This window comes from Dryobates pubescens, chromosome 5 (assembly GCF_014839835.1).
Source record: "Dryobates pubescens isolate bDryPub1 chromosome 5, bDryPub1.pri, whole genome shotgun sequence".
Taxonomy (NCBI): Eukaryota; Metazoa; Chordata; class Aves; order Piciformes; family Picidae; genus Dryobates; species Dryobates pubescens.
In genome coordinates, this window is record NC_071616.1 from 30198815 (window position 1) to 30225494 (window position 26680).

The 26680-nt window shown below is 44.0% G+C and overlaps 1 protein-coding gene across 4 annotated transcripts in view; it reads left to right on the forward strand.

Moving 5' to 3' along the window:
* Nucleotides 1-2786, forward strand: part of TTC7B (tetratricopeptide repeat domain 7B) — a 115358-nt gene extending 112572 nt beyond the window's left edge. Inside the window, exon 22 of one of the 4 annotated variants that reach the window (XM_054161915.1) lies at nucleotides 1703-2786. In XM_054161915.1, the coding sequence (XP_054017890.1) occupies nucleotides 1703-1924 (222 nt within the window). In that variant the 3' untranslated portion in view covers nucleotides 1925-2786. The remainder of the gene's footprint in view (nucleotides 1-1702) is intronic. The other 3 variants (XM_054161913.1, XM_054161914.1, XM_054161916.1) reach the window with 3 other exon arrangements.
* Nucleotides 2787-26680: the final 23894 nt, after the last annotated feature.

A 26680-nucleotide genomic window follows, 5' to 3' on the forward strand; every position in this document is an offset into this window, starting at 1 on the left:
TGGCAGAGCTTGTGAAAGGCACACAATACCAGGGAAGATCTTTCTTTCTCCCATCAGTATCCCAAAAGTTTCTTAAACAACTGTGTCGAGTACTGCATTGTTTTAAAATGTACAAAACCCAAACAGATTGCTTTAGGTTCCTTAGGAGCATTGCTAATTCCTTAGGAGCTTATTTTATAGAATGGGTGTTTTCCTACTAATATTACTTATTCTTTACTGAAATTATTGTGTAGCAGTTTTGCCATTTCCAGGTTCCAAAATGTCTTTTTTGTTTTTTTTTTAAGTTTATGTGCCTCTTTATAAAGAGGATATAGGGAGAATGCATTCTGTCTAGGCTTTAGACTGACATGCCAAGTCTGAAGATGAGCCATACATCTCTTAGGTACTGCTCTGTGTTTCTGCAGAGTTCTATTGTTCAGGCCCATCTCTTGCCATAAAGCAAGAGGCCTAACATTACTCAGTAAATAAATGTTGTTTGTACATCTGCTGCTAAATAGGTTAAGGCTGGAAATGGTAGCTTTGAGATTTTATTTCCAGTTAGGAAGCTAAGAAAAATGAACAGTGAAGGACTAGGATAATTTGTATTAATTCCTGGGAAATCTTAGAAAAGCAGTATTGGGAAGGTGGGGAGAGGTAGGGTTTTCTGCCTAAATGGTTTGGGGTTTGTTTGTGTTTTTTTCTGAAGAGTTCAGTACAGAGAGCAAGCTTATGCTGACAGCTGGCAAACTGGAGGTGAGTTTTTTTGGATGGATAATGGTGCAAGGTCACTGAAGGAAGTTGCTGCATGATAAACATGCCTGCTGCTTCTCCCTGTGGTCTCTAGTGTAATGCTTAATAGAGCAAAGTTGGGCAGGGACTGTAAACAATGTGGAATGTTCTGTGCCTCTGAATTTTAATGAATTCACTCAGGAGGGAGATCTACAAACTGGACATTCACAGTGTATGGCATCCAACCTTTGTTCTGAGAGAGTTAATGAATCAGAGGGTATTTTATCTTCTAGATCATTTGTTTGAGCTCAACCTACATCTGTAATGAACAAATGTCACCGTCCTTTTGATGCTCGGCACGAAATTAGTCTAATTTTCTCACCATTGGTTCTTTGGAAGCAAAGATCATTGCTCCAGTATTGCTGCCCAAGGCAGGGGTCTTCATACCATCCCAGATTGAGACACCAGTGGAAGACTGAATGAAAGAAACTCTCAAAACATGCAAGTCTTCACTAATGCTAAATAGCTTATATTCTTAGAGAAGTATAATGGCAGGCAAACAGCTAGTATTTGCTCTAGTTCTGTCACCTGGAAATCTCAGATAACATTATTTTTCATGCAAAAGAGGGCAGATGTAATATAACATGCTTCTACCTGCAAAATTTGATTGTTTCCTTTGGTCTTGAGAAGGGAGAGCTTTGTAACCTTAGCAAGCAGGGAAAATAGTCTGGCATATTTGGAAGAAAAAGTATGACCAATCTTCAAATACCTCGCTTTTAGTTAGCATAAAATACTAACCACACACACCCCACACAGGAAACAACAAAGCAAAACAAACAAACAAAAAACCACAGACAAAAGAAGTATTATGTAATCTGTAACACTTGGAACCCAGCAGCTATGTACATTTATTTTGCTGTTGTGACATATCATTTGAGCTTCAGGAAAGTCCTGCTGGCTAATCTCAGTAATTTTTTCCATTCTTTTCTTGAAGGCTCTGATACTTCACCAGCTTGGGCGCTATAGCTTGGCGGAGAAGATTCTCAGAGATGCTGTCCAGGTGAACTCCACAGCCCATGAGGTCTGGAATGGCCTGGGAGAGGTGCTGCAGGCTCAAGGCAATGATGATGCTGCAACTGAGTGCTTCTTGACGGCGCTGGAGCTTGAAGCTAGCAGTCCTGTGGTCCCATTTACCATCATTCCCAGAGTCCTTTGAGACAGCATCTGGATCCAATTTTGGTCTGACTTCTGGGTGAAGAAACCTGGTGTGTCAGGCTGCCTGGTAACTGGTTGGTTTGAAAAACTTTAGAGCTGCAGGTAATAAACTCCAGTCTTTTGCAGGAAAGTGGCCAAAACAGTGACATTATGCAATATATTAATGTTAGACTGAGAGGACAAAGTGGCTAGCCAGAACCAAATCACTCATATCCCCTGCATTTTTGCCCTGGTAGTTTTAAAACATCGTTATATTGTTCATTGATGATGTGCCATATTTTGTTAGTGATACTTGAGTGTTACATAAAATTATAATGGAATCAGCTACCAAATGTAGGATAAGTTAAAATTCAGTGGCAGAGCAGACTATTTTTAACGAGGCTGTTAATAAAATTTTTGTCATCCTGCCTCTCAACCTCTTCTGGCTCAAAGTCAAAATGTGAATTTTCTGTTTCCGTCTCTATTTTAGTCCAGGCCAGAAAATCAGTTGAGTTCTTGTTTCCAGTTGTTAATAACTGTGATGTGTGGCTGTTATCTCTATTTAGAGCAAAGGCTGAGTACAAGAATATTTATATTTTACCAATGTATGCCTGTTACAGAAAATATATTAGTTATTTAAGTTTAACTTTTCTATGTGAATTCAGAGTTTATTTATCAATGGAAATATGTAAAAAGAAACCTCAAATGGAATATTTACCGACATTCCTTATACATGACCCACACTTGGCTAAATGGGAAGATTATGTTAATAATAAAACCATTTTTAAATGGAACCATTCCTGTGTCCTACTGAAGAACCCTGGGGGGGAAATAGATGGCTTGTGAACACGGTGTTATGATACAGGGCTTGTGGCTGGCTGGCTTTAAAGATGAATGATGCCAAAATTAAATGCCCCGAGGCCAGACTAAAGAAAAGAAGCTGATACACTCTTTGCCAATGGTTTTGTTTTCTTAGATTTCAGGGTTCTTCAGATCTTCAGTTCTTCTTTTTATTTTTTCCACTCCAGCTCTTGCTGAAGCCTGATTTCCCTGCCTCTACATAATGCATGGGCTTCTACATATACCTCAGTAGTGCTTGAGAAGAACATGTTAAATATTTACACGCTGTTCTTCGGATTTCTTTACTTGTCTTCATAATTCTTTCTCAGTATCTTCTGCACTTTGTGTCCCTGGAAGGATAAGTTAGCTGGTAACCTATTACTGCCTGATCAGAAGTAGTAGGGCTAAGTGTTCAGTAGACACATACATAGCAAGTTTCTCTCAGGTGTGTGGAGAAGAGTCATTTGTTGCAACAAATATTCAGGGTGCATGAACTGGGGTAGTCTAGTGTCTGCTCATTTACAGTGTTGGAGCCTGGGAAGAATTCCAGGTTTCCCACCAGACTGGGTGCTTTTTGCCTGATTTATCACATGAAGCAGTTTTTAAGTGCTTAGCACAAGATACCAGATGATTCAGAAAAATAACAGCAAATGTTTGTCACTCACCAGAGAGCTTACTCACCTCATATGTATGGAGGATTCTCACTGCGACACAGACTCAGCACACTCCAGTAAGAATCTTCAAATGGCAGAAGGGTTAAACCTGGGGTAGCTCTTCATTTTTGTCTCTCTTTTTCTCTCCCTGTCATTTCATGTGCCCTTTAGACTAAGGCTACTTAAAAGCCAGTAGAAATTGTGTCACTGTGAAACTATAATTTTCATTCCCCTTTTAAAGCACCTGTTTCGCATGTTTTCTTCCTACTGTCCTTGGTTTTTTGTTTTCTCTTTCCTATTTGCCAACTGTCCTATCTTTTCTAGTCCCAGCTCACAAGACATGCTGTTCCCCCCTGCCTTGCAACATCCACTGCATGGTACCTGGTATGCCAACAGGGACTGCAAAATTTGTATTTGTTTAATGCAATTCCTCCTGAGCCTTCCTGCTAATACTTAAATTTGCAATACCTTTCACAGTCATGCTTCAATATTTATTCACCCTCTATTATAATATCAAAGCTTTTCTAACAAGGCACTTTGCACTTAGATCTGAGACTGGTGGCCTTTCTCAAGAGAGCTTCAGAAAAAGTGGAGAAGAGGAGAATTCTGTAATCACAGAATTTATCTTTGATTCTTCTCATTTAATTTAAAGTCCTGGCCTCTTTTGATAAACTCCCAAAGAGGAAAGGTTAGCAGTCTCATTGTGTCGTATCTTTTATTAGTGGAGAAGTTGTCACCATATCAGGTGCATATCAGGTGAGCCTGAATATCTGCTTCATTTTTCTTAGGCTGGAATCAGTTTTCACTGTAAATCCACAAACTTCTACCTCTTGTACTTCTTGGGAATAGCCTCAGCTACTTGTATTTTAAAATGATTTTTCACTGTGTGTGCGTGCATTCAGGAGAAGTGGAAATCCTTGCAGCATATAAATTAAACAGGAGCCCTTGTTTAAACAGTTTTCAACTTAAAAAAAAAAAAAAAGAGTTACTAGGTTTTACAGCTGCTTTGTCGTGGTTTAGTTTGCTTGTTTGTTTTGAACCAAGAAGGCCAAGAGTATTTTCTGTCTATTTTAGTGGATACACAGAAACATTTGCATTTTGCCATTAACTGTCAGACTGCTCTGGTATCTCAGTCACAGGAGTGAAGTGAGCAATGCCAGTGTGAACAGCCAGTCTAGGGGAAGCATTGCCCTTGGTGCCAGAAGGTCAGTGCCATCTGCATGATGGTTGCTTTTGAACTCTGAGGCTGATCAAATCTCTATGTGGATATACAGATCTATGGGTGCTCTTGTTCCCCCAGTTTGTCTCACAAATAATAGCTGTGAATGGTGAGATAAATCAGGAGGGGATCCATCTGAAAACTAAGCCAACCATTTGCTCCCTTGCCCTTCAGGGTTTTACTGAGCTTTGAGTAGAAGCCTGATAAAGGCTGCAGGTAGTTCTTTCATCTGATTTGCTGCAGTAGTAGTAATGCTAACAGGCACAAGTGAAGACAGGACTTCCCCTCCACACAATCACCCATACTTGAACCAGTTTAAAATGGTTATTAAATTGCATTGTGAAGCACTTCTACTGCATCACTGTAATGACAAGTTGCACAAGCTTGAAATCTTCAACCATCAATAGCACCTCACTCATCCATAAGACTGGAATAGCAGGGTTCAGAGGAGCCTTCCCTTACTCTTCAGTGTGCTTGTGCTGCTCAAAATCGGTAACATTTGGTGTATTAACCATGTGCTGGAGGGTAACAACCATCTCTGCTGCGTGTCATAAAAGGTCTCTTCAGTGCTTACAGTAAGAAAACATAGTCAAGTAATTGTCTAAAATTAATCTCTAATTTTGGTGCAGATAACTCCACAAATTTAATTTCCTTTTTTTTTGCTGTCATGATTGATAGGAAATCACAAGAACAGGAGAACCAGTCTAAGCAGAAATAATCTGACTGTATCTGTGAAAACTTTTGTCATTAATTATATGCATTTTAAACCTCGAAGGCTATTTTTAAAAATGCTGTAATTTTCCTTGAAAAATGTGGTTTTTCTTGAGTAGGCTGATCTACCCTGGAATGCTAGTATAAGCCTGGGTACATCAGGGTTCCAGAATGACTTTGCTTATTCTTTCTTTGTTCCCGTTGCCAGTTAAAATGATATTTTTCATAACCATCAATTTGGCCACCATCCTTTCTCCTCTAGCTTCAAGTTAAAACCCTTGTATGCTAAAATATGCTTTTAGCAAGTACACTTCTCCAGCATTTTGTCCATTTAACCTCAAGATCTCCAAATTACTGTCTCTGGTCCCGCCAGCAAGCTATGCTAGAACATGTTGCAATTCCACATGCATATATGGGATCACAAAAAGCTAGGTGGTAAAAATCCTACTCAGAGAGAATAGGTAAATACTCAGTTTCTAGCCTGCATGGTTGTCATAACTGATTATGTGAAACGATGGGAGCCTCTGAGATTTGCAAAGCCAGCAAGAAGGATGAGGAGGTGAGACCTAAAGAGAAGCAGAATGAAATGCATCCTCAAACTTTTTGGAGAAGAGAAGTGTATGTGGAGTGGGTGTTGTTCAGAATTTGCTCCTCCCCATTTCAGGAACACATTGTCCTGATATGCTGGTTTGCTACCACCTTGGTCACCTGGTCTTTCTAGTTCCCAGTTTAAAGCACTTTTGTAGTCTCCCTAATTATTATTTCAAAGAGAGAAAACTATACCTTTTAATTTCTAAACCCCTTTAAAAGAGGTAACAACTTCTGTCTCAATATTCTTACGTACCTAGTCATGGGACAGACAAGCACTACACACTGTACTGTCTTTTTTGCCCAGACACTTTCAGAGTACAGTGGCTGCCAGATGTGATCCTTTGGATGGAGGAATGGCAGGAGCACACAGCAAAGCTCCCAAAGGTAGGAAGGAGAGTGCTTTTGCCTTTCTAAATATGCATGCACTTAGAAAACTTGAAGAAAACTTATTTTATACTCAGTGTAAAAACCTATTTTGGATATTAAAGCATCAGTGAAACATGTCATTGTGCTGAATTCTTTGTGTCCTTGCATGAGCAGGCATCTTTTGGAGAGATTACCCTGTCTAGTTCATCCAGGTACAAATCTCTACAGCCTGCTCCTCCTGTCCACACTGGAGTAGCATGACTAGTGCTTGGCTCCTTCTCTGCCTCTAAAATTGCTTCCCTCAAAAGTGACTCTCTTCAGTATGAAATCAGTGAAGGTAACCTGTCTATCTGGCTTGGAAAAAGTAATCAGTAGACATAATAAGGTAATGGTAATATTTGCTGGTTATTTACCACAGTGATATGGCTTTAAAAAGCTGTGGAGTTGATGCTGTGGAGTCGATGCTTCTGTATTTGTTTCTATAGCTGAGCTTCCCTCCTCTGTGAGAGTGGTGAAGCTGGGGCACCCTCTGGCTGGTACAGCTGAGGAACAAACATCTGATCAGCATGTGTGCTGTCTGGCTTGCCCCCAAAGATTAAAAATGGACTTGCTTACCATTTTTATAAGTGTAATTTTTTTTTCTACAGATGTGCATTCAGGTGCTCCTAGGTCACAGAAGGCCAGGTTGCAGCTGCATTTTATGCTTCTGGCAGAAAGTTTTGAGAGGATTCAGAAGTTGCTCTGTGAGTTCTCTTCAGCTCCTATAAGGCTGTCTCCTCTAGAAGCAGGCTTTTCTTTTCCCAGAGAAAGTTGGTGGTGTCAGAAAAGGAAATTCTGACCTTAACTTTCACTTCCAGTACATGTCAGATGTATAATGAATAATAAGCTTCAGACTTTATTATTAGTGCAGGCTTTCCCAGGATTATTGTTTTACAAATGGCACAAACTACTAGTGTAGGACTGGAGGGGGCAACAGAGGCCATAAAACATAACAAGTTGCTTCCTTGCTTCCCTTTCAACTACCTTGCAAAAAGCTCTTTACCTGGAGTAAACCAGCAGTCTTAAGACTGCACTTTCCCCCTACCCCCTTTATAAATATCTCTTCCTTCTAATCTTGTTTAGGACAACAACCTCCTGGGTGCTGGAATGGGAAGCCTGTAATCTGCAGGGCAGTTCCAATGACCAGCGCACCCAGCATCTACATTCACTGGCACATGAGCTACGCACTCAAGCTAAAATCACTCTTCCCACACGTTGTTTAGGAATAAATCCCACTTCCTTGCTTTTATTGGTACTTGCCCAGACTGGTGGGCAGTCTGCAGGAAGCCAGGTTTCTAGTGAAGTGCTCCTGCCCACTGTCCTTGCCCTTCTGAGAGGCCACAGGGGATGGCAGCACCACATGAAGCAGTAAATCACAGTGCACCTGTTTGCAAACAATAGCTTCATGATGCATCAGCCCATCCACAGATGTAAACAACCCATTGTACACTTCCATCTTCTACTGTCAGGGGATTCTGGCACATGCTTTAGCTGTTCTGGTTTAGAGTCTTTACCTGAGGGAATCATGAACTGCAAAGCTAAGCTTCAGCAACAGAAAGGGTTAAACAAATCGTGTCTTGGTTGGCAAATTAGGGTACAACTTCACTCTGTGCCTGACCCAAATCAACAGCAGCTGCTGTTGAATAGGAGACCTTGTCCCTACATCTGCTTTGCTACTCATGTCTGGTGAATGTGAGGCTACGGAATGAGTCAGACCAGCTCACTGTGCTCGTGGCCTTTAATTTTGGAGGTTTTTTACTGCAGAGGAGGCAGTACAAGCAGGGAGGTGATGTGAGCCCCTTTCAGTTTTGAGAACCTTCACTCTTATTTTCCTTGCTGCTTTCATCAAAACAAAGGCTGAAGTAGAGTGGCAGAGTACAGGTTAGCTAGTGTGGCAGTTCCCAACTGGGTCTCTCACCCACCTGTATTCACAAAGTAGTTTTCCCATCCAGGCTGCAGGGCATGGTGGGTATCTATTCCCAGCTAAGATGCCTCTTCTGTGAATATTAGCCTGAGTTATTATGCTACTGCTGTGTCTTGTTGCATTACAGTTTGAGACAAGGTGATAATAGAGATGCTCAGGAAAGTTAAATGCATTCATTACAACTGTGATGATGATAATCTGAGATAAAAATATACAACATGTTCTTGTTCAGAAATAGTGTGGACTCACAGTAGCTTTCAATGTACCATGAGAATTCATAAGTTGATGATTAACAGTAGCCTAGACCCATAGCTCCCAGCCATGTTAGAACTGCCAGAACAAAGGATGCACAGATCATATAGGTCGCAACTGAGAAGACCTAAAATAGCTCTCATGGCCAAAGTAGCTCAATGCCTCTTAGCCTCACCCTGAGATCCTTATCGCAGACCTTGATTCCCAGTCTTTAGAGACTTGGATAGGAAGTGATGCTATTGCACAACTGTTTCCTTTCCTGGGCTAAAATGGACTTAATTTGTGATTCTTGGCTACTGTCACTACCAAACATTCAGCACTGAATATCATGGGTTGCAGGTTTTCCATCATTCTCTTGCTGTAGGCACAAATTAGGCCAATAGTAACACAAGGCTCTGGCACACGATGGATTGACCATCCAAGCAGTCTAGCCATGCTGGTGAGATAGCTCTGTCAGCATCCGGCCTTTGCAGACATTTCCAATAGGATTGTCACTGGGTGTGATATGCTGCAGTCTTCAAAATGGAGTCTTAACTGCATTTAGAGAGCAAGGCCACCTGTAGATCTTAGTCTTGTTTGAGAGAGAAAGAACCTGTGCCAACCTACACCAGGGGTATTCTCCAGGTGCACAAGAAGCCCATACTGTTTTAATACCCAGAGAGCTAACAGCAACACGGCAGCCTTGTACTGTGGCTATACAAACACACAACAAGAAGGGCTTTGCCCTGGGAGCCACCTTCTATCTGGGAAATGAGGCAATCATGCAGCAATTAAATGCCTAAAAGGTTCTAGAGAAAACTGAGAAATTAATACATTTTCAGAAGTCTTCAGTGTCAATCTAAGTCCATTCTCACTAATTTAGTGGGGACAGTAGCAAGACAGCTAGCAAGAGATCCTGAGGGCTGGGACATGCTCCAGGAAAGCAGAACTTTCCACAGTCTTGGAGGCACTGTGTGTTAGCAGTTCAAAAGCAGAACTAGGTTCTGCCTTCTTTTAATTCTCTTACCATGTTCGGAAGCTTCAGCCTTCTTTCTGTGTAAATGGCAACATGGGTAAGTGTTGCTCTCTGTCCTCAATTTCCCGTTTCACTGGGTGATGCTGAACAATGCACTCCAACAGCTTTTGTGTCCTGATTATTAGAAGAAAGCATCCTCCAGAGAGCAACTCAGGCACAGTAGCAGCTGCAGCCTATGTGAAGTGAGAGTGGTATAAATAGCTTGCAAGAGGAGAGGCAGGAAAAATTACATGGTATGGCACTATGGCCAGACCTGCAGCATTCAGGTTCAGCTATGTTTTAGCCACCATCAGAGGTATATTGGGTGGTCCTAAACCTGCCAGGTTTCCTCATTTGGTAAAACCTGCTTTTCTAAATCTCTGGCAGAATTTTTTTATGGTATCAGTGACTGTGAGTTGTACAGCTTTATCTTAGTCACTGACTTACTCAGAAAGGAAAAGTGTATGTATTCTGCAAGTCAGGGACTCTGCACTCACCAGCTTCACTTGGTAGGCTGCTGGCAAGGGCCTTAATCAGTATGCCATGTAGGCTTTGTGAAACCTGTGTGCAGGACAGCTAGCTTCAAAAGTGGAGTGCTGTCTACAACTACCTGAAGGGGGGTTGTAGTCAGGCAGAGGTTAGTCTCTTCTCCCAGGCAACCAGTACCAGAACAAGAGGACACAGTCTCAGGCTGCGACAGGGGAGGTTTAGGCTGGAGGTTAGGAGGAAGTTTTACACAGAGAGAGTGATTGCCCACTGGAATGGGCTGCCTGAGGAGGTGGTGGAGTCACCGTTGCTGGGGGTGTTCAGGGCGAGGCTTGACAAGGATGCTTGGTGCCACGGTTTAGTTGATTAGGTGGTGTTGGATGATAGGTTGGACACGATGATCTTGAAGGTCTCTTCCAACCTGGTTTATTCTATTCTATTCTATTCTATTCCTCCTAATTCCTCTCCTTACCCTGCTGATTGACTGTCTTCCTTTATGCTGTGGGAGCTGTGGATCCAAGCACTTCCATCCCAGATTAGACAAGACCTGAACTATCCTATTGACTAGGTGGAGACTAATTTTGAGGCTGTTGTAGTTCAGCTAGAGGCTCCAGCAGGGCTGACAGAGGTCACTGCAGCCATGCTTGTATGCTCATGTCCCATGTGAGGTAGAGCCTGGACACATTTGCACAGGATTGTGGCAAAGCAGTGCTGAAGCTTCAGAGGTAGAAACCAGATGTCTAATGGCCCTAACCTAAGCACCTCTGACTCTATACTCAATTTATATGGCGCACAAACTTTCCTACTGACCAGGAGATGCTCAGGGATTTTTAGTGCTTCAAATCTGTTGACCCCTGGAAGTGCAGGCTGCTTTCCTGACTGATCACCTATATTCCTTCAGTGCTCCTGGTGCATTCAGCTGGATGATACTGCTGGTACCTGTGGTAACTCCAGATTACCATCTGGGGGAAATGAGAATTTAGTAATTAACCCTAAACCTTGAGGGAGGAATGGAAATAGCATTGAGGAAACTGTTGTCTGTGTGGAACAAATCCACAGGCTAACAAACTTGAGGGTGTTCATGAGTTAATGCTAGGTATGGTTAATGGAAACTCTAATCCATACCTCAGCGTAGAAATGACACCAAATGCTTGGCTGAAGCTTTGCTTGTGCCCCTAAAGGAAGGTAGGCATTTGCTAAGATAAGCCACCTCACTCAGAACCTCCAGCTCCCTGCTCCAGAGCTGGAGGCAGACTGGTTGCTGGTAGCCACAGCTGGTGATGATTTGTGACTGTCTCTCTTCTGTACAGATGAGTGTGTCGGATGGACACACAGCATTCGTAACAGAAACTCATGCTGAGGCCATCTTTTAGCAACAGTCCTTTCACTGGTGCAACAGCTGAAGACTGGAGGTCATCTTTACCACAGAGCTACAAAATGGGCTGTAGCAAGTCTGTCCCACACAGGGAATCTGCAGTGAGGTGCTGCACCAGGAATACCGATTAGTGTGAGCTGACCCTTCTGTTGTGAAAGGTTTTTTGGGGTGTCACTCTATACAAACACTTAAACAATGTTCTACAAGACAGATCTATGTCATTCTTGGTTGGCATGACTTGGCTGCTGGCTGACCTCTCCCTTAGAAAAGCAGTCTTGAGAAGCACAATAACTAGAAACCAGGGAAGCCCTTCAACCTCCTAAGCTTGAGAAATAAAAAAACCATGTGTGAATGTAACCTCAGGCAGAAATAAAGAGCTCAGCTTTTGCCCAGGTCTTAGCTGAAAGCCCCAGCAACAGTGGCACACTGAGTTAAGGCTATGTTATGATGGTTCCAGCTTCTGATGTGTTTATCTGGAGAGCCTAAAAGAGCAGCACTGCAATGATAACAGTTACTCTCCTCCAGCAAGACTGAGAAAGTTCCTCACCCATGCCACTGGCATATAGATTTGCATACAGACTGCATGCTCCTGGTTCCTCAGCAGCACTTTTTCCAAACTCTACAGGCCTCGAGCACTTGGTAAAGGTGAAATTATGAGCCAGGAACACTGAGTAAATTGCGGGGGGTGGGGGAGGGAACCAAACACACAAATATGGTTCTTCAACTGCAACAACTATTTCTTGCACATGCACAAACTCCTGTCTCACTGCTGTTAGCAGAGCACTCAGGCCCTTACATGCTATGTACTTACTGTTTTCTCAGCTCAAACTAGAAGCTCTAGAGCATTAAACAAAAGAGACTAAGTGTCACCTCTGAGCATATTTGACCACCTTTGTCTGCCCATGGGCCACTGTCTGAGGGAGCTAATGCACGGTAACCAGGCTAACATCTCCATGTGCTTCCTGTAGTGTGCTGACTGTGGGAAGTGTCTTACTGGCAATCACTGAGGAAGGAACTTGCAAGAAGTGCAATAAGCCAGCTTCTAAAAGAAAAGCTTACATTTCAGTAGCCCTGTAGAGTACAAGTGTGTCACACCAGGCGGGCTGTAAATTTACCATCTAGCTTGATAGTGAAAAGTCTCCCAGAGCAGATATCAGAGTAATCAGCCTTTTTAATAAATGGAGTGAGATTCAGGAGACCTGCAAAGGAGCTCCTTCACTTGCACAGTGTGCTGAGGTGTGTTACTGATAGTGCCCAGCATTTCAAACAGTTACCGCTGAGCAGCAGGCGCTGACATTAAAGGAGGCTCTGAATATGCATGTTGCCCTCTCTGCTGACAGCTGAGTCTCTGATGTCGTGAAATGCAGAATATCTGCCACAGAAGCAAGCCTTCCTGGATAAATTAGCATCCACCTGGGTTAGGACAAAACCGTATTGCATGCAGAAAGCACACAGACCCCATGGGTGTTGCCCATGTTCGGGTACATTGTAACACCCTGAGGCTTGTTCATGGCAGTTCTCAAGGAAGGAAGGGAAAGAAAAGGCTGTGGTTTTCATCAGCATAGCATAGAAAATGTGATTCCTCCTGCCCATTGTTGAAAGCTGATAGGTATTAGCAGGCACACTAATGGGAGTACAACCCAGCCTCTCCACATGCTGTCACTTGCAGAAGCTGCACTCCTCTACATCACCGGAGGACAGGAATAATGTCTGCACCAAGGAGCTGACCAATTCCTCCTAACAGAAGCCCTGATGCACAGATTTAAGGCATTTCTAGACAGTGCAAGTGTTGTCATCCAAAAACAACCCCTTCCCACATGCAAGAAGGATAAGCACAGACATACCTGCCTCTTTTTCTGCCTGTCCTCCCAAACAGTTGGGAAGCTGATGCTAGGAGACCACGGGATACCTCATCACTTTTGTCCATTGTGGGGCAGCACTGCTTTTTCCTTGCTGAAGTGATGCTGCAGGTTCCTCTGAGCAACAGGCTCTACAGACCTTCCAAGGAAACAGGCAGTTCCCAGAGGTTTGCATCTTCTTTCATGGAATGTATTGTCCAAGCTACAGCTCAGGTCACAGCCCTGGCTGGGCAACTGTCTTCGTGTGCTTAGTGGGAATGCTTAGTACCAGAGAGAAGAGGAAACCCATTGAATTTTAATCACATTTTGGCTGCCAGTGCCTAAGCCAGGAAAAAACTTGTTTACATGATTAGAAACAAGATGTATTACATACACATAGTCTCGTCAGCAATTAGTGCCTGAGCATAGCAGACAATAACCTGGCTGAATACAATACAAATCTCTCAGCTATGACCTTCTGGCCTGACTTTACCTCTAAGACCCTAAAGTTCCCAGAGCATGCACAAGGGAATGGCATCTCAGCTGGATTCCTGGTTTAAGTAGAAAAAGAAAATGCACTGGGGAGATAAAAAGTTCCCAGAGTGTGCACAAGGGAATGGCATCTCAGCTGGATTCCTGGTTTAAGTAGGAAAAGAAAATGCACTGGGGAGATAAAAAGCCCTTAGCAGTAAATGCAGATAGTAGAAAGCAGAAGCCTATATGCATCAGGCATAGGTACTGTTTCAGCTCTCCATCAGGAGAAACTCAGCAGAAGACAGTGAGCCATAGTTCAGTAGAAAACAAAATCGAGTTTTCCATGTCTGCAAGACAAAGCACAGAGGGGAAACTCAAGCAGTCACAGGCTGGAGTTAAAGCACTGTTCCTCTCCCAGGAAAGGCTGTACCTCAGAGGCGAGAGCTCAGTGAAAGCTTCGTGATTTCTCTTTGAGGAGCTCAGACAAGACTCCTGCTGCCAAATCCCCACCAAATCTGTGAGGATCTTTGCAAACGATAGAGTGCAACCTCCCTCTTATGGGAGGGTTTGGAACACAAAGCACCAATACAGCTGCTCCTAATTCATTCATTACCGAGCAGTAACACAGCCTATGACCCAGCTACAGAGTCTCTGTCCCTCTCTCACCCTTTCTCTGTATGCTTCTCTTTAATATTAGAGAGGCAAGTGCTTCAGCTTTTACTTGGAAAAAATCTTCAATGCAGCTGTCTAAAACCAGCCTCCCTTAACAACACTGCCTATTTAAGGTATCTTTTGCAGCTCATCTGCTGTCACAAGAGATGCAGCACTCGGGTTTTCTCTCTCTCTCTCTCTCTCTTTTTTTTTTCCCTTCATCCTACAAGAACTGGCAACACCCCCCACTTCCTAAATCTTCCAAAAGAAGGTGCATGCATCTCTGGATAACTTGCAGACAAGCTAAAAATAGGAAAAGACAACCTCTGAATTTAATTTTTCACTTTTTTTTCTTGGCTGTGCTCCCTGTGTTGAGCAGTTGCACTTCCTGTTAGGTCAGGCAATAAACAATAGTTTTCCAAGAGCCTGGAAATGAGAGAAAGCCATAAAATAATTCCACATCCAGCAGCACAGAGCTGCTGGCACTCACTGAAAAATCTGCCACGGAAGTGGCCTGGATTCTCTTCTTTATACTGATACTTCCAAAAATCACAGAATGTTAGGGGTTGGAAGGGACCTTGAAACATCATCTAGTCCAACCTCCCTGCCAGAGCAGGATCACCTCTACCAGCTCACACAGGAATGTGTCCACGTGGGTCTCAAATATCTCCAGAGGGGGAGACGCCACAGTCCCTCTGGGCAACCCATTCCAGCGTTCTCTCACCCCCACACTGAAAAAATTTTCCCTCCTGTTTCTATGGAACTTCCTATGCCACAGCTTCCACCCATTGCCCCGTGTCCTGTCATTGGGCATCACTGAGAAGAGCCTGGTTCTGTCCTCTCGGTACTCACCCTTTACGTATATACAAACATTAATGAGGTCACCCCTCAGTCTCCTCCAAGATAAAGAAACCCAACTCCCTCAGTCTCTCTTTGTAAGGAAGATGTTCCACTCCCTTAATCATCCCAAATCTTCCCAAGCTCCCTGCTTTCACATGATCTTGCTACTTACTGAGTCTCCTTGGTTTTCTCAGGAAGCTCAACACTCAGTGTCTTACTCCCACTCACTGCTGATATTAATGCTGTGTAATATTCCAGAGCTATCACATTCTGGTATTTGGAGCTCATCTCATTCTTTCTCAAAATCAAATTTAAATCAAAAATACCCACAATCAAAAGCCTGTATATCAATGTGGATACACAGATCTAGGAGCAAGTAGTGGCTGGTAAAGTAATGAAAGGGAGGCCATGTGCTTTTGATGTGGAGAAGGTTCTCCACTTCATTTATCTGTAGGTGTGTAGGTTGTAAGAGCACCCTTGCCTTAGCATGCAGTGAAAAGCCTGCCTAATTTGGAGCACCCAGTTGCTTTGGATTGCCCTCCACACGTTTCCCAACCACGCCAGCAACAGTCTAAAGTCTGAGGGATGATAGGAAGTAGAGTGATGGAGCCATGCTGATCATGGATGTGCTGCTGGCTATGAGTGACTGGCTCTGGGCAAGTCTGGCTGTAAGAAGCTGGTGCTGTGATTCACCGCCTCAGGCTGGGAGCCAACAAGGAAACAGTCAGGAAATAAATTCTCACACTTTGCAGGACACAGGCAGGAGGTGAGTGAGAAACTGGGCAAATCTCACTAGTGAATAACTGCAGAGTCAACCGCAGAGTCTCTTGGCCCATCTCTCTGTGGCACTGACAGAATGTCAAGAAGACAGGCACCCTGCTCATATCTGGTCCTACAGAGGCTGAATCTGCCCTTCCCGTGCCAACAGATGGGCCAAAGAATTCATCTCCCTCTTAAGGGCCAGAGCACAGCAACACATGAATTCATCTCCCTCCCAAGCCCCACCCAAGGGCCAAAGCACAGCAACTGACTTCATCATGCGCAGATAGAGGAGGCAGTTCTACCCACACTTGCACCACTTTGAAACAGATGTTGCTCCTTTGCCTTTCAATGAAATAAATGCCATGAAGCACTGCAATGGGAGTTTAAAATGTACTTGCATAAGACGTCATGGAAGAGCGGGCTAATAAAGTAGTAATGACTAACTCCAGTGTTTCAGCTGGAACTCCATGGAAGAGCAAATTAGGTGGCATGTTGTTACTGACAGATCCTACAGCAGCCCAGTGGGGTACGTCACAGACAGGTGTCCTGACCCACAGAGACAAATGCTGATTTACATGGAACAGAATGATGTTTTACCTTCTAGGAAGGGCTGGAGGTGATGAAATCTGCTCTGCTTCATACCTTTTTTGGGCAGTGCTTGGCTGGACAAAGCCTCTCTTCTGTGCCTGGATTAAAAAATAAAACACCATATTCCAGCATATATTGAACTCATTTTCAGTTTGCTGCAATAAGCAGAGAGCTTCTAAACTCTGGCTGGTGTAAGAGTCCAACAGCAACGAGGTCAAAAAGGAAAGAAGCATTCTGCACTTTGAAGACAGCTGGGATGTTTGCCAAGATAAAGCACATTTTTTTTCTCTAGCCAATCAAGGGACACAGAAGCTTTTCCATACATTGTTGTCCAATTCAGAGTAGTTTGACTAAAGCAATATTCTGGTGGAATCCACACTGGGCTGAATTTCCATTTTATTTTTACTCAGATTGCCTATCCTTCATTGGAAGGGGAAGACACCATAAAAACCTACGTCCAGCTATCCACAAACATACTGCTTTGATGCATACTGCAGTAAGAGCAAACCCACCACCAATTATCCTTCATGTTGGAGTGCAGATGTGGTGCCTACCACATATTTGCATGCTGTCCCAGCCATTCCAGGATGCAAAAACATCACTGTCTGGTCTGTTGTGCTCACTCCCTGGCACTCTTTTCTCAAGCCTGGTTCCTGGAGAAGGTCACTTTTCTGCCACCAGGGCATCAGGTAAATGGAAGGCAGCAGCAAGCAGTGGGCCTTGCTGTCTGCTGTCATGGTCCAGGTACCCAGCCTGACCTTCTCCCTGACTTTAGGCTTCTCTGCAGAAAGACTTCCTGCTCATTACAGCAAGCAGTTTTATAGTAAGTCTTCACCACCTATTACACACTGTGGTCACTTCTGCTGCATGCCTGTGATTAACTTCTCCATAGTGGTGAAAATAAAGAATGGTCATGTAGAAGGAGTAGGAGGAAACCAGAAACACTTCCCTGTTTTCTGTGTGAAGTCTTCTGGGTCATGTCATATCATCCCAATGAAGTTTAAAAACCCAGGGGTCCCTGGCAGCCCAGGATATACCCTAATGCAACATCACATCCTGACGTGAATTACGTTCCTTTTCTACCTGCAGCCATGAATGCCATCCTTCTCCTTCCTTTTGCTGCCCTCAGCCCCCTGTTCAAGGGTCACTAGACCCTGTGCTCATGCCTCTAAAGACAGTGTTAGGAAACGCATCTGGCTGCTGAGAGTGGTGCCTGGCTGCCCAAGGCTGTCCTGGAAGTCCAGCATGTTATGCCAGCTCAGTGTTCTTTGGGAACATAATGAGGTCTCCTCCAAAACACAGTTGCAAAATAGATTACCTGGGTTTGCAGACAAGATGCCTTCTGGTCACAAACTAGTCCTGCTTAGGGAAAAGCTAGCAGAACAGCAGGGCAGAGAAATACTTCTACTCAAAACTATAGTAAAAATCCATCTGAGGTTTTTTGTGTGTTTTTGTTTTGGTTTGGTTTTGTCTTTTACACCTTTTCTAGAGATTAGTTTGCTAATTGCTTTATGTTCACAGAGGATCTGATCATATGTAGACAATATAGGGGATGAGATGTGCAAGTCTTCCCCTCCTATCTTTCCACCCTACTTCTACAGGGTGGTGTGGGCACCAGCAGTGTTTTTGTTATTACAGGCCCAGCTCAGTCCTTTCTCTCTCCTTAGCCATACATGGCGTCCAAGCTGCAGATGCCCTCTCTCTGCCAACGCAGTGGCAATGGCTGCTGGCAGCTCCTCTGGCCCAGCTCCAGTGACATGTGGAGTCACATCCTCCCTGCAGCTTGCAAGCCAGCACTACCTTCCAGCATACGTTATTGTCACTGAGCTCCCTTCCTCTGTGCACTGAAGGGAGGAAGCACTGCCTCAAGCTCTTCTTACAAAGCACACACACAGCCAGCTAGACTAAGATGAAAGCATCCTCAGCCATTTCCTCCATAGTAAGCTGGCCCACAAATTAGCCCAATTCTCAGTGGTGGTTCCGTGCCACATGCCTCTGTGGCATCACTTGCAGCAACAGGTCTAAACTTTCCTTGTTTGCAGAAGGGGTTTAAATCATAGTTGCCTTACGCATAAGCAACAATCAACTTGTAGAAAACCCAATTATAATTGAAGTTGACAAAGTGCTTTGTTCAAGAGGGCATTACTTAGGTATAGTGACCCAGCAGGAAGAGGTGCTAATGGCAGGCACAGCTGTGGAGAGCTCCACACCACCCTCGGGGCCCTCAGTTCAGCATCTCACAGCTGGAGACACTTGATTTCTCACCTTTCTAGGAGCTATAAGACACACAGTAAGGGATGGGCATAAAGCTGAGCGTAGCCAGATGTTCACAAAAAATCTTAGTGATACCCTGCAGCTTCAAAGGAGGCAGCTGGTGGGGTTTAGGACAGGTCATTTTTGGGAGCATTTCCTAGGCTCCTGAGGGGGCTGGGGCAGATTTCACTCCCCAGGCAGCTCAGTGACAGAAAAGCAGGAGGGAAAGGATTATCAAGATCTTCTAGGAAGAGGCAGGAAGGAAGTGGGAGTGAAACTTCCTACTCAGGACAGTGAGACTTGAACCCATGCTGAATTTCCCTATGACTCAAATGGTATTTCTTAAAGTAGCCCTCCTTCCAATGACTAAAGAATATCAACTGCTGAAGCAGAGGAGACTGCTGACTAATGCTTTTCCAGAGGATGCTTCTTTCTCTTAGAAAGCATTGGTTTTTGGATGAGTTAGACAGGACTGACAGTTGCCACACGAGAGCTGACCTGAAGTTCCCATGCAGACTGTCTTTTGAAGTATAAAAAGAGACGACTAAGCCAGGCAACTTCAATAAAATAACTTCAATTACAACTGCATTACAAGCTACATAAATGGCATTTAAGGGATATACCTTTTCAAGAGCAAAAATTTTTGGAGTCCTCCGTCAAAAGGGGCATGAAAACTGCTAGTAGAGACCACCCACAGGCCTGCCCTGAATCAACTTCTCTTGAACATGAGCACATCATTTAGAAAAATATCCTGTCCCAGGGTTGAGTGCCCAATCACCACAACCTTTGACAAGCTGTGACAAGGAGAGATTCCCTTGACCATGAAAAATCTGGGCTTTATTTATAGGCTGAATTCATTGACCTTCCTCCATTTTTGTGCTCTTGTGTGCCAGACTCGGAAACACCACAATGACAAGTCACTGATAGGAGTACCTGAAGGTAGAAAGCTTGATTCAACCAGGGAGACAAAGCTCTAGCAGCTCCCACAATGAAGTAGGTCTTTCAGTGCATTTGCCGAGCAGACGTTTCACATCATACCCATCCTACTGAGCAACACCGTACCATTAAGCAGATGTCTTCCTTCTTCACCAGACTCCAACTTTTAAATTGTTTGCAAATGTGATCAGTGCAGAATTCATGTGTATTGGTACCATCTCTTTCTGAAGTGGTGCCCATCTGGCACCTCAGAGGAGGTCAAGAGGTATGGGAGATGTCTGCTCTGGGGTCATGCTGGAAAGGAGAGAAAGCTGGGGTAAGGAGGAGTCAGGCTGACTTGGCATCTCTTCATGGCAAAACAAACTTCAGGTTATAAAGAAGCAGATCTCCCTGGGGAGAGCATATTAGCAACCAGTATCTGACACTGTTTGCCTTTATTCTGATGGATGAGCCTTTTTCCCCTCTGTTTCAGAGTAGTACTTGGCTGTACTTTCCTTTTAATGAGATTTTGGACCAAAGCCCAAAACAGATCAAAGCCATTGGAGGGAGGGACATGACCCAAACATTTGCCTTTTTTTCTCTTTTTCTATGCAAACAGAAGTTGCACCTTTCATTATTGAGGTTAATGTTGACAAAAGGGCTCCGTGCTTTGGTTTTGGAGCAGCAGGAGACCCATCTGCTAGTTTCCCAGTGATGGACATCAAGCAAGAGGATGCTGCCACCTCTCTGCTGCAAGAGTGGGCCCTCCAGAGTGGGGTACAGAAAGGGTGGCAGCTGATGATGTCAAGTGCTCACCTTTCTGAGCAAGTGCATCCTCACCTCAACAAACACAGCAGCTCCTGTGGGAAAAAAGAGGAAGAAGAGTAATGGATGATTTTCCCCTCATGTGACACAAGGACCCTGGTCTCAAGGTGGTGATTAATTGCAGTTGCCAGGAGAGAGAGAAGCAAGGCAGGGCAGGCAGATCATGTCCCATCTCCGTTCTTCCTTTTCATGTCCCTGAAGTGTGATTAGTGAGAGTCCACCACTCTCAGCAGACAGCTTTGCAATCACTGCATGAAAAGCACCCCCACTGCCAGAAGCTGTTGCTGCTCTGACAGCCCAGTACAGAGCACAGGCCTAAAACTGGAAGATAAATAGTCCTGCACAGTTATACTATCAGGGCTTGGTTGCTCTTTTTGAGGCATTATTTCCCCTTTTCCAATAGAAAGCTTTACCAGGAGCTGGAAACTTGCCGTGCCTACACACGCCTACCATAAAAGGGAGGTGAGCACAATTATAATGCTGATGAAGCTGAGGAAGAGCAGGACAGACAGAAAACGTATCATCAAGCAGAAGCAGAAACAGCAACAGCTGATAAGAGCCCACAGAGGCTTTCCATCACCCCATCAAGAGACTTGAGGCTGCTGAAGAGCTGGGGGCACTGCAGGGCCCCTGGTACCAGGCCAGAGGAGAGGCACAGCCTCCAGCTCAGCAGAGATGAGGAGAGCCCTGAGCCCTCTCCAGCTGAGTTGCAGGGTCTCTGCTTGCTGCCTTGCACTATGTAGGGTAACTGGGACTGCCAGATGCTGCTAACTGGGATGAGCGGTCGAGAGAGGCTGTGTGATGAGGTGCAATGAGCACCATGGATGGCTGCAGGGCAGGTAACTGGGAAATTGCCAGCCCCTGGCTGCCACACAGCCTTCGCTTGGCATTCAGACCAGAGAAAGGCCTTTTCTAGAACAGCAGGAGCCAATCATCCTCTCAATGGGCTTCAGCAGTATTTGTTCACTCTTGGTATTTCTCCTGTTCTCTGAAAGTCTCCCTGACACAGGGTGCCAATGGCCCTTCAAGCAACGTGCTGAGGGGCATCCTACTCCCAGACTGTGGGAGGGAAATACTGCTGATACAATGCAGACTTTTGTTTCCAGGAGTCCTCTCACAAGAGGCAGTTGCCCTTCACGGAGTACATTTTGTGTATTAGGCTCCAAGTGTGACTGAGCAAGAACAGCCTGTGGCTGCTGGCAGGCCCTCAACACGCTGCCCAGCTTGTCACAGACTTGCAACACCTCTGTTACAGAGACCTGCTCATGGCGTGCTCCAGATGGCAACTCAGGACGAGGGGATTAACTGTATGGAGCACACTCCTACAGCAAATGAAGATGCTGCCAGGCTTATTTGTTGGTGATTGTGTGCAGAGCTCTGGAACATGCTCGCTTTGTTCTCTCTGTTTCCTACCTTTGAAATGTCTCTTCCTAGCAGAAGACAACCACTATGCCTTACTCATTTCAGCACTTGTGGCAGAGCTGCATAGACTTGTGTACATAATTCTCTTCCTCTTCATTTAATTCTTTTTTCTTAGGGTAAAATAAGAGTCATTTGAGCTGGAAACATAAAGCTGCTTCATATTTGCAAATTTCCTCCCTCTACCCCAAAGTACAGCCATACAAGTGATTTAGAAAAAAACTAAAACCTCTCCTCCTCCAATATTAGCTATGCCAGACATCTAAATACAAGAGAAAAATAATGAGGTTCCATAAGATTCAGAGTGTGGAACACACCCAGGAGAAACCCAGTGCACACTAATGGGCATTCCCTGGAGTTTCTGAACCACTGATATGTTTGGTATTATTTCTGTAGGGCAAACAGCAAGCAGAGGGAGACAACCACTAGCAGAGGTGTCTGCAAGCTGACTGCAAAAGTCAGTAATGCCAAAAGACTGGAGAGTGGCTAATGAAGCATCTCATTTCAGAAATGACAAGAGGAGACTCCAGGGAAGTGCAGTAGTGACCTATATAGAGCAGAAGGATAAAACAGAAAGGCCTGGAGAGGTGAGGACAGACAGGAGGAGGCAGAGGAATTGTCAGGGCAACACAAGAGTCTATCTTTATAAGCCAGGGTGAGATGAAGCAAAGGAAAGCATCCTTTCTACTGTGAGATAAGCAGGCAAGATGCACTCTGAGTTGTGCTAGAAGCTGAGGTTTTGGTTCTTTCATGTTAAAAAAAAATATAAAAATAATAAAATTGGATCTATGTTGGGAAATGAGGTCAACCACAATAAAAAAAGCCAACATAGATGTTTTGTGCAAACCAAAATGTGGAGCAAATTATTTTATCAATTCAAAGAAACATAAAAATGACCCAGATGATTTTGTTTGAGCCTTCAGACAGTAAGGAAAATAGCTAAATAAAGTCTTGCTTCAAAAGAAAAGAATATTTGAAAGCATCTCAACAAAATATTTTCATGTGTTAAAAGGCTTCTTCAAGATTCCTTCTCACTTAAGAAATTTAGTAAAATTGAGGATCATTTGCAAAATGTACTGCTTTACCTCAGTCAACCTGTTGGGGAGGAGGGAGAGGGAAGGGGGAATTCAGCTGCAGCCAGCAGCTGTTTCTAGAATTGACATTGCATGTTGTAGCTCCCACAGCAAAACAAAAGTATCTTTCCTCCCTTAAATCTATTATTGTGAGGAAAATAACAAACAACAAACCCCACCACCACTCCCCTCTTCCACCTCCCCCTCCCAAAAAAGTAATCAATAAACCAACCCAAAATTAAAAAAACCCCAAACCTAAATCATGTAATTTGCCTATTTCTCAGGAAAGACTACATCCAACTATGTGATAGTGTTTCCTGAAGAACACAGAAAACTGGAGGTAGATCTCAGGGCAGGTTAAGCACTCACCCTGTGGCAATGGCAGTAGAAGTGGCCCTGTGTCGCTATGAGCACTGACAGGTGGAGGTGGTTGAAAACATTTGACATGGCTCTAGACTGGCAGACCGACTTGAAAACACAAAGCACAGGAGAGACTGGGAGCTATTGCAATGGATTACAAAGTAGCTTGGAAACACAGATGTGAGGCACAAGGAGGAATGTAACTGGAGGGGATGAATATCCTGACGATCTTCCCAAACCTCTTTGGCCTTGCCAGTGTCTGTTCCATTAATAATTTGCTCTGTTGGTTGATACCATTTTGCAAACCCCAGTAGCTCTGTACACCCAAGGAGACACTCCTGCAGCGCTCAGGGTGCGTACGCATGCATACTTCTGAAATGGGGTTGCACACCAAGTTTGATTTTGATTGTGAGAGTCATGCCATGCTGGAGCATTACAGTTCCATTGGGAATGCATGCAGGAGTCCAGCGCCAGCTTTTGCAAGCCCCATGACTTACCTGGATTTATTTCTTATTCCAGTAGCATACTGCCCATCAGATGACTCCAAATTTCTGACATTGCTGACAGCCAGCATCCAGATTACCATGTTCAGTTTACTGACAGCAGAGCAGGATTACAAGTCCATCTGAGTGCTCAGAAGGGTCTTCCACACTCCTAAGCAAGAGGGCAGGATGTAGCCTCCCTGTGCTACTGCTGGGTCACAGATTGGTCACTGTCTCACTGCCACTAACCAGGGCTTCTTAAGTTAGCACCTTCTTGGAGGTGAGCTTGTTTAGAAACAGAGTCCCTTGGAATAAGAAAAGCCTCCCCAAGAAGGGCAGGCTGACCCCTACCAGTACTGGTAGCCATATCTTATGGAGGCAGCTGCTCCTTTTAGGCCTCCAGCTCCTGCTAAGCTGGGCAAACCTACCCTTCTATAAGCGCCAGGTGAAATGCTGTGGCAGTTTAGGGTACAGCTGCAGTCATAAAAAAGACCCTGAGCTGTGATCCTACCAGCCTTGTTTTAATTATGTTTCCCTCCTTGCTGCTGCAGATTCATGGGCTCCCTCTTGCTTCTCTCGTTGCAAAGGGACAAGGAAGAGCTCCATCTTCCCTATGTCTTGCTCTTTTCCCCTTTGTTGCCCATCTACCACTTTGCCAGACAGGTCTCTCCTTTCTGACAAGCATGCTTTTTTGGCATGAATGGAACTAGCTAGGGGTCTGTGAGAGACGCTGTGAGGTTCCAACAACTATAAAAAGAAGTGAATTAAAGCATGATTTTAGGAACATAGAAACTGGTAGGCCAGCAGCACGAGGGGATCCAGGAAAATAAATTTTTCACTGATTAGAAATCCATGAAGTATGATTACAAAACATATTAGTGTAGAGATAAATCAACAGTGAAATGTAAACCACATGGTTCAGCTGTGGCATAGTGCAGAAACTGCAGCAAGACCATTGTTACAATATCAAAATCATGGGCATGTTTCACTGAAAGCTTCATACTGTTATTGCCATGAATTTCTACCCAGTCTATCAGGACTGTAACATCTATTGACATGTTCAATGCCATGAGTGGCAAATCAGAGACATAACTACAAACAGGATCTGACTATAGGTCTGCCTACCACCTATGCCTTACCATCTCCAGTAGCTGCCAGGAGAGGATGCTCTGGAAAGAGCAAAGTGAAGTGTGGACAGAGCAATTTCTTGGTGGCAACAGCCTCCCAGCTTCATGTTGATCAGTTTGGGAACTGTCTGAGCTTGAGGCTGCCACCAGGCTTTGATATCTGATAGGCTTTGAGAGACCTACCCTTCCTGATGTTGTCCAATCACTTTCTGAACTTTTGCCATCCACAACATGTGAATCTCACAATTTTAACACCAGAAATATTGTGTGGGGAAAACAGACTTAGTTTGGTTTGGTTTATACCTGCCAGTGGATAACACCATTAGCTAACTTGTATTTCCCTTTCTCCACACCATGCATGATAGTATCAAATCTATCAACTCCACTTCAGTCATCTCTCTTCTAAAACAAGAGCCAGAGGCTGTTCCCCACGTGTGATCACCCTTCATACCCTTGTTAGCGTGCCTCTGAGTTCCACAAGTGTTCTTGCCAGGTTGCATGACCAGAGCTGCAAGCAGATGCTACTCCAGATGCCAGCAACCTATGGGTTTATGCAACAGTGTATTAGTGGTTGGTTCCTAGGTCTTTCAATACAAACATCTACCTGTATTTTTGGCAGATTTCGAGATGCAATTTTCAGCGAAATATCCACTGTGACTCAAAGATCTCTTTCCTGAGGTGTGCTCATTAATAAAAAGGTCATCACTGTCCATGTAAGGCTAAGGTTGTTGCTACAGGATACAGTTCTCATAAATGATCTGATATTAACCTCCTTTACCATGCAAGGTAAATGTTCATATAGACAAGCTGGTGTGAGAAACTGATTCTTAAATGCAATAGCTAGAAAATTTGATATGAAATCTTACTTTGGCATGAGAATGATATTCTGAAGCAGAAATGGCAAACTTTGGAAGCAAACTCATTTTTCAACCTTCTCTTTTATGGTAGTTTCTAATATATCTAAGTTCTTTCTCTTATATCAGCTCCATATCAATATACAGCTTAGGCTGATGGCTGAAAGTCATCACTGATGGTAGCAAAATGAGTTGCTATTTTCAGTCCATTTCAAAACTCCCATTAGTCCAGCTAAGGCACATGCTGAAATCTTCAAAGCCCCCAGTATTGAATTGGCAAAGAGAATAAATTGTTCCTGCTAGTTTAAGGTTAAACCTCTGAATGAAGCAATGTCAAAGGTGGGAGACAATACATGTGCCTCATCTGCTGTCTTTACGCTTTGGATAAAAGGAGAACACCCTCTAGTTGTTATACCTTTCCACAGACCTATTATTCACCAGAGGGGAGGGGAAAAACAAAAAAGAAAAGAAAAAAAAGAAGAGTAAGGCTGAGGTCCCTGAGCACCTTACAGATGCTTCTAGACTTCAGCAACCCATTTTTTTTGCCAAACCTATGAGCTGCTTCAGCAATTATGGGTTTTTTCTTTGGAAAAAAAAAATAAAAATCAAGCTATCATCTTCCTAGGTATTAACACTAAACTCATGTTTTCTTGTCAGCATCTTTCCCAGCACGAATAATACTGGTTTGCAAATTGCAGACAGCTCCCCCACACCTACTCTAACTTACCACCACCGAAACTCTTCTGGAGAAGTGGGGAGGGGCACAGACAGGGACAGCATTGGGGGGGGGGAGGTGGGGGGGTTGGGAGCTTGTTTCCCTCCAGGAAATTTAAGAAAATGTTTGCATGATAAAAATGATGCCTGTTG